Raw genomic sequence first — 13,326 nt, 5'->3', positions numbered from 1 at the left:
GATATGAGATGAAATATTCATTGCAAAATATTACAATTTAATCAAAATTGTAGTAACGTTCTTTTTCAAATGTGCTGTCCTTTATAAACCTAGAAACAAAAACTGACACAATTTATTTAAGGGGACTTTATTAGGCCTTCCTATGGCACAGTACATCAACATGTACGGCTGACTCACCTCAAGCTTGAGGTGTAATAAGACAACAGATACCAAGAAGCACATTTTAAATTATGTTTGAAAATGACAGTTACAATACGTGGTCAGTGTGTGTATAGTCCTTCAAAGGTAAAATAAAGCCAATGATGCAGTAAAAACACACAAGCACCAAGGTTTAGTGCTGCTCTATGTTCCTTAAACTGTAAAAGTTAAAATTACCAAAAATGTATGAACATGGTTTCATGCTGGCAAAAGTTAACTTGTTAGGGTTGTGCCCATATATCAGCATATATATGGCTCTTCATTTTATCACTGTTCTACTGAGTATTCTCAAACAGGTCATCACTGTAAAAAAAAGCAACTTTTGAATGACTCGTTAAAGCGAAAGCCTAGCTGCAGTCATCACTTTAGTCATCAAAGCAGACTTGCTGTAGGGCCCCAGAGTACACATTCATGTTCATATGAACAGGTAATGATGTAAAAGTCACCATATGTTACAGTATAGAACACAACAAACATTTAACATAGCTATAACAAAAAAAAACATATCCTCAATGGAAAAAAAACAATTGCATTGAAAGTAAAGAGTTTTCCATTCACAGTTGGATTCTCCAGAGTTGCTGGGGTGTGAGTACATGAGGAGTTTAAAAAAAGTGCTTTGTCCATGAACAAGTGACTGGCTATGTTACAGATAATGTACAACTTTTACAGAAATTATATGAAATCAACCATAAAAATACAAAAAAAAGAAAATGTACAAACATGATTGTAATTTCCTTGACTTGCTGAGAAATAGGACACGTTGCATGACAGTATTTGCAGTATTTGACATTTAGAGTTTATCTATTCCTTCATTATAAGCACATCCTTTCAGTACACACAACTGGTTTTCTGTAGCAAGAAAATATATTTTTGTATTTTTTTTATAAAAGATAAAGTAAAAAAAGCAGCATATTTATTAATCTAACTCAGAGTAAATATAGTTAATGTGGGGACTTTGGTAAACAAAACATATTGCTTAGGCATTTGTATGTACAGCATATGCAGATTTGTTTTTCACATATTACAGCAAATGTATATTGAGACAGCTTAAAAGGTTATGGGAGCCATACATTTATTTACTGTGCATGGGCCACAGCCCCACCATCACAGGTAGAAACTGCATATGTACCATAAGCTGCCAGCTGGATACTTCAATTTTGTTCAAAGTGATACACATGATCTGTATTGCACACAGCCATGGGTGTCCTCTATTCCACAGAGGATCTAGGCATACTGTAGTTTCATTGTCCTCTTTAACAACAGTATTATATTTTTTGCTGCACAAAGGTTTCAAGCTTTATGATAATCCGTGCGGTACATTCCATCACTCTCATTGCCACCTCAGATGTAAATCTGTCGTTGGGAATCTGTGGAAACGGCAGGAGGTCAGGATAGCGAGTTCTCAGGCTGTCCACACCATATCCTTCCAGGATCTGAACATCATTTGAAAGGCCTTTTAACTGGGAGTTGTACTCCTCCACTTTTTGAGCCAGAGCCGTTGGTTTCACATCTTTGTCTGACTTTCCTCTGACTGCATAGTCGGCAGCTATCAGTGCAAGCTTTGTGGCCAGGTAGCATTTGAAACAAACCCACTCATTGGCATTTTTATGGAGATCATTCCGAGCAGCGGAGTAGTTTGCTCTTGCTTGCCTCAGCCATCTGCGGGCTTCCACGGGGTTTCCAACTGTCTTGAAAGTAGGGGGCACAAAGAAACGGTGAGAATGTGACGAACCTGCATAGCTTGTATAATGTTCCCTGAACTGTTGCCTCTCTGACTTGTGATTTGTTGCTTCTTGGTTCCACGATGAATAAAACCTTTGATATGAGAACTTCTCTGAATGGAAGCGGGATGACGATGTGGAGAAAGTTCTCCTGGAAGCTCTGTCTGTATTTTGCTGATCAGCCAAAGTCTGTTTCTCCATCCTGTTGATCTCACTCTGTAGGTGCTTGAAGACTTCATTGGCGATGTCCAGATTCTCTGCATTTTTGTCTGGATGCCACTTGAGATACAATCGGCGGATTATCTTCTTTCTCTCTGTCTCAGAAAGCTTCCAAGCTTGTTCAACTACTAAGGTCACTTCTTTCAGGATCTCAGGCAATGCATGAAGCTTGATCTTTTTTGGAGACTGTTTTTGAGAGGGGGGTCTGAGGTTTTCCTTACCGGTGAAGGCAGGAGGGATCACTCGTGGACCAGACGAACGACTGTTTGGGCTTGTAGGAGTTGATGGGGCACTGGTATCCCGCGCCTGATTACTTTCATCTTGTCTTGAGAATTTGTACAAGTCAAGGGAACTGACTATTTTGTACTCACTGTAACCAATGTCAATCTGGAAGCATTTTCCAAGGAAGCTTGTGTGTTCCTCCTCTTCTCTTTGTACTTCTTGAACAATGATGGCATATGTATAGGTAGGCTGGTAGGACCCGTAAATGTCTCCACCCTCAGAGTCTACAAGGTAACCAACATACTCTCCTGGATAAAATACATTCATGGGATCCATGAGGAGTGTGTGATGTATCTCAGCTGGTATGGGGGTTCCAGGAAGGGGTAGCTCAAGTTTTGAAGGCTCTGTTGAGTCATACTTAACCCCAAGGTTGTCCAGCTTTTCTGTGATTCTGTAGATGTCATTACAGCCCAGCATTGCAATCAGATAGGATGTGTCAGAAATCAAATTATCTGTAGCAGACTTCAATGTCATTGCCAGTGCTAAGAGAAAGTTAATGTCTTTGCAGTCTGAATGCTGGATGTAGAGGTGAATCACAGCTGTCCCATACCTCTTGAGGAAGGCAAGTGTTTCGCTGCGGCTGTGTGGGATGGGGCTACATCCTTTCACTCTTAATGTTGTCTGGAGTTTCTCAAAACAAGAAACTTTCAATCCTTCGCAAAGTGCTTTGCAGAGACGTATGGCTTTTTCCTCATTCACAAGGTATGCGTTGTCATTCTCATGTTTCATTATTCTGATCAGTCCTGTGATGAACTGCTCTGATGACAGCAACAGCTGAAGGCGACCTTGAAGTGAGCAAAGAGCTCCAAACTGGCACATTCTTGGACAATCCTCATCAAGTTGCTCTTCAAGAATGCTACTCAGCAGTCTAGGCCTTAGTTTCTGTGGAAGTAGCATGATCAGCTTTGTGTGGAAGGTGTGATCTTTGCCCAGATAGCACTGGCTCATGTCCACAAGCATCTGAACTCCAACATTACCCTGAATTCTGCTCTTGTAGTGTGGGGCATCATCAAACGCCAAGCTATTCGATTTTGCTAATCTACCGTCATGACTTGGCATATAAAATATCAAATCTCTGAGACTCTCGAGTTCTTTGCGAGTTTCCACTGGATCATTTTGGAGGGACTTGAACAATCCTGAAACAACCCTTTTCACAGTTCTCATTTCATTTGGGTCAAGCTGCTTGCCCTCTGAACTTCTGTAAATTCGCCACAGCACTTCAACATACTGTTTGATTGACACAACATCTTCTGAACCAAGAAGTTTGAACAGTTGATGAAAGGTACCAAGTTCTAGAGGCAATTTGTACAAGTAGGGTTTGAAGTCAGATTCATTGTCCAAATTAATCACAACTTCTTCAGGTTTCAGCAATTTCCAGCCATCTTCAACCATGACAACAGCCACCCCACGTAGTTGAAAACGGAAATCTCTTTTATCTGCATTGAGAAACTCGTAGGTGGACCTTAGAACTTTGTTCCTTGTTTTCACCATTTCATCATCCGGATTGGATATGTTGCAGATGTTTTTGCAGTTGCTTATGACTTTCTCCAACAGTGGGTCCAAGTTGACACCTAACATGTTCAGCACTTCATCAAGTTGTTCCTGTCCAGTGAGAGTGTTCCCCTCCTGGTCCTTTATGCTTGATGGTGTTGCTTTCTCAGGTAGAATTGGGCAAGATGTCCAAAGCAAGTGAATGATATCTGTTTGCTTGAATTTTGGATTTACCTGAGACCCACTGAAACGAATCAGAGGAAGTGTGCCACTCATCTCTTGATACTGCGAATGAAGCTTGATCAGTTCTTTGGGGGCTCTCTCGGGACAGAGGAATGGTATCATTGAGAGCTCTTTTAGAAAAGAACCCTGGAACAGATCTGTCCTCTCTTTGAAAATGTGGTTCAAGAGAACATCAACAATGGTTTGCACTTTTTCTTTGGTCCAGCTCTCTGTTTGGGCTTTGATGCTGACCTCTTTTGCAAACTGAAGAACTTGCTGCTGTGACACTTCGTGTTTGAGACCAATATTTCTCAGAAAGGTTATCCAGGAGGTGAGTGACAATGTCCCGTTCTTGGGTTTTATCACTTGCTCAACTTTCTTAAAAAAGTCTCTTGGTATGAATGACTTTGTAGGTAACATGACTTCAAACACCTTCTCCGCTTCATCATAGAAAAACTTGGTTGGCCTGAGTCTGTTTGAGTAGTCATAGATGAACAACAGTCCCTCCAATTTCTCGTAGAGCTGATCCTTCATCTCGCATGGTTCTTCCATTGACAAGAGTCTCTCCTTCAAGTAGACAATGTGTTCAACTTTGGCATCATAGGAAAGACTCTCAAACTTTGGCAGGAGATGTTGAAGGTAGATTTCCAAGTCATCAATTGGCATGCAACCAAGGAAGGTGTACAGTTCTTTCAGCTGCGGATTGTCAGCAAGAAAGGCAAAGGAGGCTGTGTTAGCCCATTTGTCTATGTCAGCAGTGGGAATGCTTTTTGCGAGGACATAGTTTTTCCCATAGTTTGCAATGCTGATGTATCTCCCATTAACTGATTTAAAACATGGGAGGAGTTTTAGGCTCTGTGCATCCTGTTGTGTGAGGTTAGCTAGGTTGCAGTTGAAATACAGCAGGAGAGCCTCAAAGTCTTTGTCAGTCAGGTTTGCTGCTTTGAATGCAGATGTCTGGATGATGTACTCTACAGCCTTCAGAACACTTGATGGGTTTTCAATGTTTGCTGTGTGTTGTGCCAGAAAAGGCATGATGGGATTCTCTTTGATGCAGATTTTGTTCACTGCAAGCTGAATGCACCCTGCTTTCATTAGGGTGTGAAAGACTTTGTCATTTTGGCCATGTGGAAATATGGCTATGTTCATCAAACTCAGAGGTAGAAGCACATCATGCTCAGGGACAACTATCTTTTCTCTTGCCATGAATTTGATTCCAGGTAGCAAAGCCCAGTCTTTCAGAATGTCAAGCACTGTGTCAAAACTGGGTTTGATGTCCACCTGATCCTCCTTAACAGCGATATTCTCACTGATGAAGTGCCACACATTCTTCAGCCAAGATTCACTTGCAAAGGTGTCTCTCCACTTAACAGGGATCTTTGTTCGATACTCTCTTGGAAGAACAGACCCCAGTAGGTCACCAAAGCAACTGATGTCAAAGATCTTTGCTGCTCCTGCCTTCAAAAGGATGTCGCTGTACCTGATATACAGTGTATTCATGAACAGGTCTTTCCTTGATGAGATTAGCTCATGATGTGTTGTCAGGAACTTTGGTCTCTTGGAATCAAACACCTGAAGCACAGTGTCCATTGTTATCAAGAGAGGCAAACCCTCAATGGTGACTTCATCCACTTCTCTGTCTTTGAAGCAATAGTCGACTAGAAGCTTCAAGTTATGAGCGAGCTTGTAGTTTGACTGTTGGAGACGGCAGGGGAGTTTTCCAACATGGCAAGATGTGTCTGGTGATGAGAAAGTGTGAAGAAAGTTGCGGACATCCTCTGGTGTCACATAACTGACTGGTATCCCTGCATCTTCCAAACAGAAGTAGAGATTTGCTGTCTCATCGCAGCTGTGAACCAGGTTGAAACCAATATCCAGGAGCAAGGTTTTGAGCCTGTAGACATTTTCAGCCACAGATTTCCTTGAGGTGATGTTGTACTCTGTGTTTTTCAAGTGCTGAAGTTCATCTTGAAGCAGATTATCAAAAAAGGCTCTGCCTTTGTTTGCAGTGGATGTATTCACCCATGAAATGTAAATGACAGAGTGCATGTCTGAGTTGTCCATGTGCCCTGCTCTGACTACAGGTAGCAGACGCTTCATGTCAGCATGGATACAGTTGTACACTTCTTTAACCAGGCAGTACCAATCTGGCTGTATATCAAGTCTGTTGGCTGGGAAGAAGAACAGATATTTCCGCAATGTATCTTTAACAACATGAAGCGGTGTTCCTTGTTGTACGGTCATGGTGGGATCAGGACCTGGGAAGTATCGACGCTTAAGCTGAATCAGCAGTTCCACACATGCGGGGGCTATCAGTGATGTCATCAAATTGTTATTCCAGTCACTCCTTACCCCCACTCCATTGTCATCCCTCCATAGGTTTCTTCTGGCAGAGTCCAGGGCAAAATGCCCATTGACATGAAAAGGTAAGCCAGTCTCCAGTGAAAGAGGCAGGAAGCAGAAGGCTCTGTGTGGTTTTTTGTAGTTGTGGCTTACACATGCAGCTACCCCTCCGCGAGGAAATAGAGTTATGTCTTCATTTTTGTGAGCTGAGATCACACTTTTTGAGACATTTTCAATGTTGGGGAAGCCAGACCGGTTGCAGATCATCCATGTGGTCAAATTTCCATCATTGTCCTCTATGTCCAATGTGTAGGTTATCTGTTGGACTGGGATAGCTGTGAGCTGCTTCTTTTTGGTCACACTATCAATGACTGAGGCATGAAACTGTTTGCGTTTTAGCCGATCACCATCTGTTATTTTGGCTGTCACAGAATAAAGCACTTTTAGTTCTCCAGATGCATTATCAATTTCACAGATTGATATTTTCTCCATGTGGTTGAGGAACATCAGAAGCTCTGCACCGTCGGTTTTTAGCTTATCCAGAAGGTTTTGCACCATTCTGTCTGATGCAGGGACAGAACTGATCTCTGATGACCTTGCCATTTCCTTAGAGCGGATGGGGAATCTGAACATTGTGCTGCGTTCTAACTTGAAATGGGCTCCCAAGTAAAGACTTAGAACATCTGAAAACTGAGATCTGAAGTCAGAGTCCAAGTCTCTAAACATTCTTCCGGGACTCACGGATGTAGCCCCAGGTGCATAATGTGCATGTGGATCAAAGATGCACAGAATGTCATTGTTTGAGATGAAGGACGGGCAGTCAGTGATGTGATAGACAGAGTTGAATCCTATGCCGTATTGACCGGTTTTGCCTGGATTGGCCTCTTTTGTTCCTCTTCCGAGGTTCTGTATACCTCTGACATCATCCTCTGTGAAAGGCTGGTTGTTATAAACACAGAGGGCAGGGCCTTGCATTGGGATCCATTTATCATCAAATATTCTGTCTGTGGGGTGTATCCTTGGATCAAAAACAAAGTAAATTTCAGTGGCTTTGGCATCATCTGCATTTTGAAGCAGCTCTTTTAGCATTTCTTTTTCTGATGGATAAGCATTGAGAATGCTCTTAATTCTGCTTGTGAGTTTTTCTTTCTGTCCAAACTCGCTCCCAAGTGGAGTGAAGCAGACATTCGAGGCATACCTCTCCAAGGCTTTGTGACGTTTTGGGACTGCTCCTAATTTCACAGCAACCTCTCTTGGAATATCGGCGTGGCAGTATTTCACAGAAGAGTCTCTGACTTTGATCCAAGGGCAGTCATTGTAGCACAGCGATTTTGATGGCTGCAATGTCAGATTGAGGTCGGGTAACATAATCCCACCAAAATTCGCTTGGCAGTATTCTTGGTTCTTGTCTCGTATCAAGCTCCATATTCCCTCACTGATAATTCTACGACACAACTGGAAGTTCTCCTCGGTGAGTGCCCTTCGCCCACATTCTTGCTTCATAGTTTCAAGAACAGTCGAGAAATCCTCGACTGTGAAGCTGGGCTGTGCCCCAACATTTTCAAAGAGCTCACGACAGCTGTTTCTGTATTTGTTAGGGAGCTGATAAAGATGTGGAGCTGCATCAAAGTTCAGGTGGAATGCAACTTTGGAGGGATTGACATATGTGTTCTCCACCAGGATGGAATTGAACTCTTTCAGTTCTTCAGTTATTTGTCCTTTTGCATTCTCATCCTGTAGCATTTCCTCATGAAGAAACTTGTAACAGGCATTTGTTATGTTTTCCTGATACAGTGTGACACCATCAAATGATTGAGACAGTTTCTTGAGTTGACTGATGACCAGTCCAACTGTGGGCTTCCTTATCAGACCAAGACAGTCTTTCACAGCTAAGGACATTGCACCACAGCCTTTGAAAGATGGAGAGTTCTCATTCAGGATTGGCTTCATCAGACACACTGTTTCCTGATGTTCAGTTGTGAAGAGTTCTCTCGCAGAGAACATTGTTGTTGGGGAAAAGTCGTTCCCATGCCATGGCAGTGAAAAGCCTGCAGGTCTTGTCAGGAATGGAAGGAACTTGGTGTCATGTAGCTTTTCTAAGAGCTCAGCTGCTCCTGGATCGCTCATCTTCAGTTTCTCATCGATCAGACTGAGAAGTATACTGCTGCGAAAGCATGCAGCTGTGTGATCTTTTTCATTAAGATCAATAACAGATTGAGCACGTTCAATCATGTCCTCCCATGAAAGATCATCTTTGACCATGCCTAACTGCACTAGCTTCACTAAACACACAGGGTTTAGGTAGTCTTTAGAAGTGCCTTCAGGAAATCTTCCATCATCAGTGTTGTAGAGTTTAGCAACTCTTCCCTCTGGGTGAATGAGCCTGGAAGGTAAAACCAGTTCCTTATTGGGGCTAGAGCATGGGATACAAGGAGTAACCCTGAGGATTGATGCAAAATCTTCAAGTTTTTCATTCAAGACATAATGCATCAGGGGATCTCGAAGCTCTTTGGCTATTTCCTGGATGTGAGGGAAAAAGACATCTGAGAAGAACTGCTTCTCTGTCAGGGTATTTTCCATCAACTTTCCTTTACATCCCGCATCATCAAATCCCTCCTTAACCCAGTCAGGCAGCTCAACAGCACAGAGGTTTTGTGAGCCACTCTTCTTGAGGTATTTCAAGAATATCTTGAAAGCAGCAGGACCAATGTCTGGCCTACAGAGTAAGGCATCATCAAGGAATCTGACGTATTTGATTGACACCCAGGTTTTGCCGTCTGAGAAAACCTTTGCATGCTCACTGTCCCCTCCTTTGGCTATTTCTTGGTAAACACCCTGGCTGACCAGTGTGAAGTCATCATGCACCTGACTTGGATCTGGCCATGCCGCGTAATAGCTGTAGTCGAGCAGCTCTTCACTTTCAGCCATTGAACGTAGCATTGCGAGTGCTGCTAAATAAGCCTGGACAATGACGTGTCTCATGAACACAGAATTCCACTGTCCTTTGGTGTCGGTCTTCCAGATTTCTTTGCGGTTGGACGTCACAGCAAAGCAGCCGTTAATGTGGACTGGTAGGCCTGTTTTGATTCGGAGAGGTAAGTAACAAAACACCTCACCGATTGGTGTGGTATTTGTTTTTATTGTCCATTTGCGATTCTCTTCTTCTGAGAGCAGAACAGCCACTCCTCCACAAGGCACTAGTCCAAGTCTTTTTCCACTATCATTAAGGGAAAACTTGAGTGCCTCAGTTACATCCATGCATGAGCAAATGAGCCAGTTGGTGACGTCGACTGCCTTTGGGGGCATTTCATCTGTGAGTCGCCTTGACTGAAGACCTTTAGCGGCCATCTCAAAGTACTGGTTAGGATCTTCCTCTGAGCCTCTGAACAGTGGTGAATGGAGATCGACAATGCGTTTGAACACGTTATGAAACTCCTCCACCAAAACGCGTATGATGCAGCCGGACTTGGGAACATCAGCAGGTACCCTGTTGGTGCTTGCTACTTTCTTCATAACCCTTGCTGCAGATTTTAGGATACTCAGAGGTCCGTATGAGGATTTGGATGACCACACACTTTTGTTGATGGTGACGACATCTTGTGCTCCTGCTGGATTTGGTTCCTCATATTTCAGGTATTTCAAGACCATACTTCCAACATGCTGAGTAAACAGAATGAACCGATGGCCACATATGCTGAACTCATCAACCAGGGAATAGATGTCTGTGGTGTTGTAGTACAGACTACTGATTTCACTTGCTGAGGCTTCCTGCTCTGTTCTGAACGGGAGTCTGAACAGTGTACCGTTGTACTTGTATGGGGAGTCCTGAGCTAGAGGAAGCTGGCAATTGAAGACATTAATGAAAGGCTTGAACTGGTTAGGGAATTTTCTCAGCCTTTTCTGTTGTTTGCTCCAGTTGATTTTGATCCCTGGATTGGACCTGTCTCTGATGTGCTTGCTGATGTGATTGATGTTTGGGTCAAACATGATCATGAACTCTCTGCTCATTATGATGGGGATATCAGTTATGTGATAAACTGAGTTGAAGCCCAAGCCAAACTTGCCAACTTTGTCTGCTTCACATCTTTTCACTGATCCACCTAACCTTGTGATGTTCAGAAAGTCTGTGTCTGTGAAGACAGAGCTGTTGAAAGACCACAGGGAGGGCCCGTGGCAAGCAACCATGCCAGGGTCAAGGAGATTCTCTCGAATGTCAGTGTTTTTTCTCATGTCAATGAGGAAACTGCACTCTATTGCACTTGCATCGTCAGCATTCTGGAGGAGCTCTTTAAAAATGTCTGCCACAGATGGATATTCCTCCAAGATGTTCTTTATCCTCACTGTTAGAGGTTCTCGTTGGCCTGATTGTTCAAAGCCAAGGTTCTCTGGGTTTATCAACCTTGTGCTCAAACATGGCACCTTCAGCCACTCTGCGGTTTTCATGGGGATGTCATCATGGACTAATATTATGGGCTCTGATGCATCCTCAAGTAAGTCATTCAAATCGTCAACCTTGATGTCACAGTAGGTGCATTCATGAATGGGCTTCATCGCTAGCTTGCTTAGGTCCTTGTAACAAAGAATCGGCACATGCATGTTAGTATCCACAGGTATCTGATTGTTGTACAGCCATCTCAGGATGTTGACTAAAAGCAGGATATCATGTTTGCTTTCCGCCTTGGTCATCTCTCCTTCACATCTTTGTCGGATGGTGCTGATGACATCAAACACATGGCTTGACACAACCTCTTCAACTGAACCACAAAACTTGAAAAGCTTGTGAAACTTTCTTATTGTCTTTGGCAGGGAGTACAGGTAAGGCTGCAAGTCTAGATCAGGTAGGGGCTTTAGGACCGTCTGGCCTGGTGATGAGAATGTCTTGCCCGTCCACACCCATTCGAAAGGCAGTGATTTCATTGCTTCTCTAGCATCCTCAAGATGAGCCTGCATGAAACCGTATATCTCAAACAAGATCTGCTGGAATTGATACCAATCCTCAGTGGTGAATGCTTGAGATTTATGCCAGTCATTCACTGCTTTCAGGTGCTGCAATACTTGATCCACCTGTGGCTCTACAGTTAGTTTCAGTGCCTTCTTCATACCTGCAGACGTGTGTTCAACCAGTGCTACTGAAGATCCCACAAGCACTGCATGGGATATGTCGCACATCTCTGACAAAGAGCAGATATTGAGAGTATCTCCAACCCAAGCAAGGGATTTAGGGTAAGTTGGAGGTCTTTCTTTGCAGACGGGTACCCATTTCAGTTTTAGCAATGATGCCTGAGCATCAGCTGATTTTACCAGCTTGGTTTGTCTGTTAAGTATTTGCAGGAGTGTTTTTGCCTTTTTGATTATGGATTCCCACTCAGGCTCCTTGCTGCTTTGTAACTCCTCTATCTTCTTTGCCACTTTGAGTACATCTTTTTCACCGAGCTGTACTTCATTTCTTAGTCCGAGTTGTCTGAGTGAATGAAGAATATCAGGGGAAGACATGAATGTACTTGTGGGAAACCTGGTTTTCTCTTCCATGTAGAACAGATTCTGAAGAATCTCTAGCTCAGGATCAAAAAGTTCTGAGGCTTTGACTGACTTTCCACAAGGCATCTGAATGAATTTAAGAGCAGAAAGCCAGCCGATCACTGATGAGTTTTCATTTTTTAGAAACGCCAGATGTTTAAGTGCCCAAAGCATGACGTGGGTTATCTCATCTGTTGTGTAGAACCCCCGCTCAATATCCTGAATAATCATCTTCAAACATTGTGTTGTTTTCACTTGTTCTACATTCAGCATCTTGATGAGGCGGATTGATTCCTCGTCACAACAGCCCACAAGATTTATGGATAATTTCACATCTGGCGGATACTTGGCTCTGTGGTGTAAAGCTCTGGCTCCTCTCAGTGATGTAAATGCTGAGGTACCTTCAGAGCAGGTCCCCACTTTCTCAAAGATGGAGAGCTCGAGCAGGGTATGCTTTTCCCTCTCTGTAATGTCAGACAGTCCAGCAAGAAAGTTTCTGAGTGCAACCTTCTCTTTGACTGAGAAAGAAGAGACTTGGTTGGATAATCGCTGTGTTGGCAATCTATCCATAATATGCAGAAGCATACCAGGAGAGGATGGATGGATGTAATTCTTTAGCAAAGGATGCTGCAAACATGAATCCAGCTTTTTTATCACTACTCCTCCAAGCTTTTCCATGATGTCAAGAAGGTTTTCAGAAAGCGGCGACTCCTCCTCATCCACAAGCATTATGGGGGATGGAGTTTTGAGACGAAGAAGCTTAACTACGTCCATGTTTTCCTCAAGTGGCACAAGTGGGATCAAAGGCATGTCTTCAAAGGTACTTAGGTCATCAGCAAAATGTATATAGAGATGCTTCCAAATCACCTTCAGCCAGGAAACAGTAGGATGTTTCAACTCTCTATTTCCAGGTTCCCATTGGACAATGAAGTCTTTAGCCGGCCAGGCTGTTGATAGGATCTCCTTGATGAGTCGAGCTGATCGGTCAGGGTTCAGCACTTGTAGCTGATTGCAGGGTCTTCCTGTTCCAATAACAAGGAAAAATTAAGTTAGCCTCAGTTATTATTGTAGAAGTAAATGTTAACTTTAAGTTTGACAGTTTGTTGTTATTGCACGATGCAGCAGTCTGAGGATGAAAAAAACTGTAAAAACTGTCTTAACAATCCACTACATCAGTTTCTAGATAAATTAGAGAGCAACACTGCACAAACAGATTCACTTTTAAATTAATTTTTAATGTAAAAACGACTAAATATTAATAATTAGTATATTTCATACTCAACATTCAAGACTTAAAGCAACATTGCAGCACATTGATGTAAACACACTTGCA

The 13,326-nt window shown here is 42.9% G+C and overlaps 1 protein-coding gene across 4 annotated transcripts in view; it reads right to left on the bottom strand.

The window, feature by feature from the left end:
* Positions 1 to 111: 111 nt before the first annotated feature.
* The window catches only part of sacs (sacsin molecular chaperone), a 29,156-nt gene continuing 15,941 nt past the window's right edge, over positions 112 to 13,326 (bottom strand). For all 4 annotated transcript variants that reach the window (XM_037775117.1, XM_037775116.1, XM_037775115.1 and 1 more), the window contains one exon: positions 112 to 13,015. In XM_037775117.1, the coding sequence (XP_037631045.1) occupies positions 1,464 to 13,015 (11,552 nt within the window). In that variant the 3' untranslated portion in view covers positions 112 to 1,463. The remainder of the gene's footprint in view (positions 13,016 to 13,326) is intronic.

This window comes from Sebastes umbrosus, chromosome 7, assembly GCF_015220745.1.
Source record: "Sebastes umbrosus isolate fSebUmb1 chromosome 7, fSebUmb1.pri, whole genome shotgun sequence".
Taxonomy (NCBI): domain Eukaryota; kingdom Metazoa; phylum Chordata; class Actinopteri; order Perciformes; family Sebastidae; genus Sebastes; species Sebastes umbrosus.
This window is presented reverse-complemented; position numbering and strand designations above follow the sequence as displayed.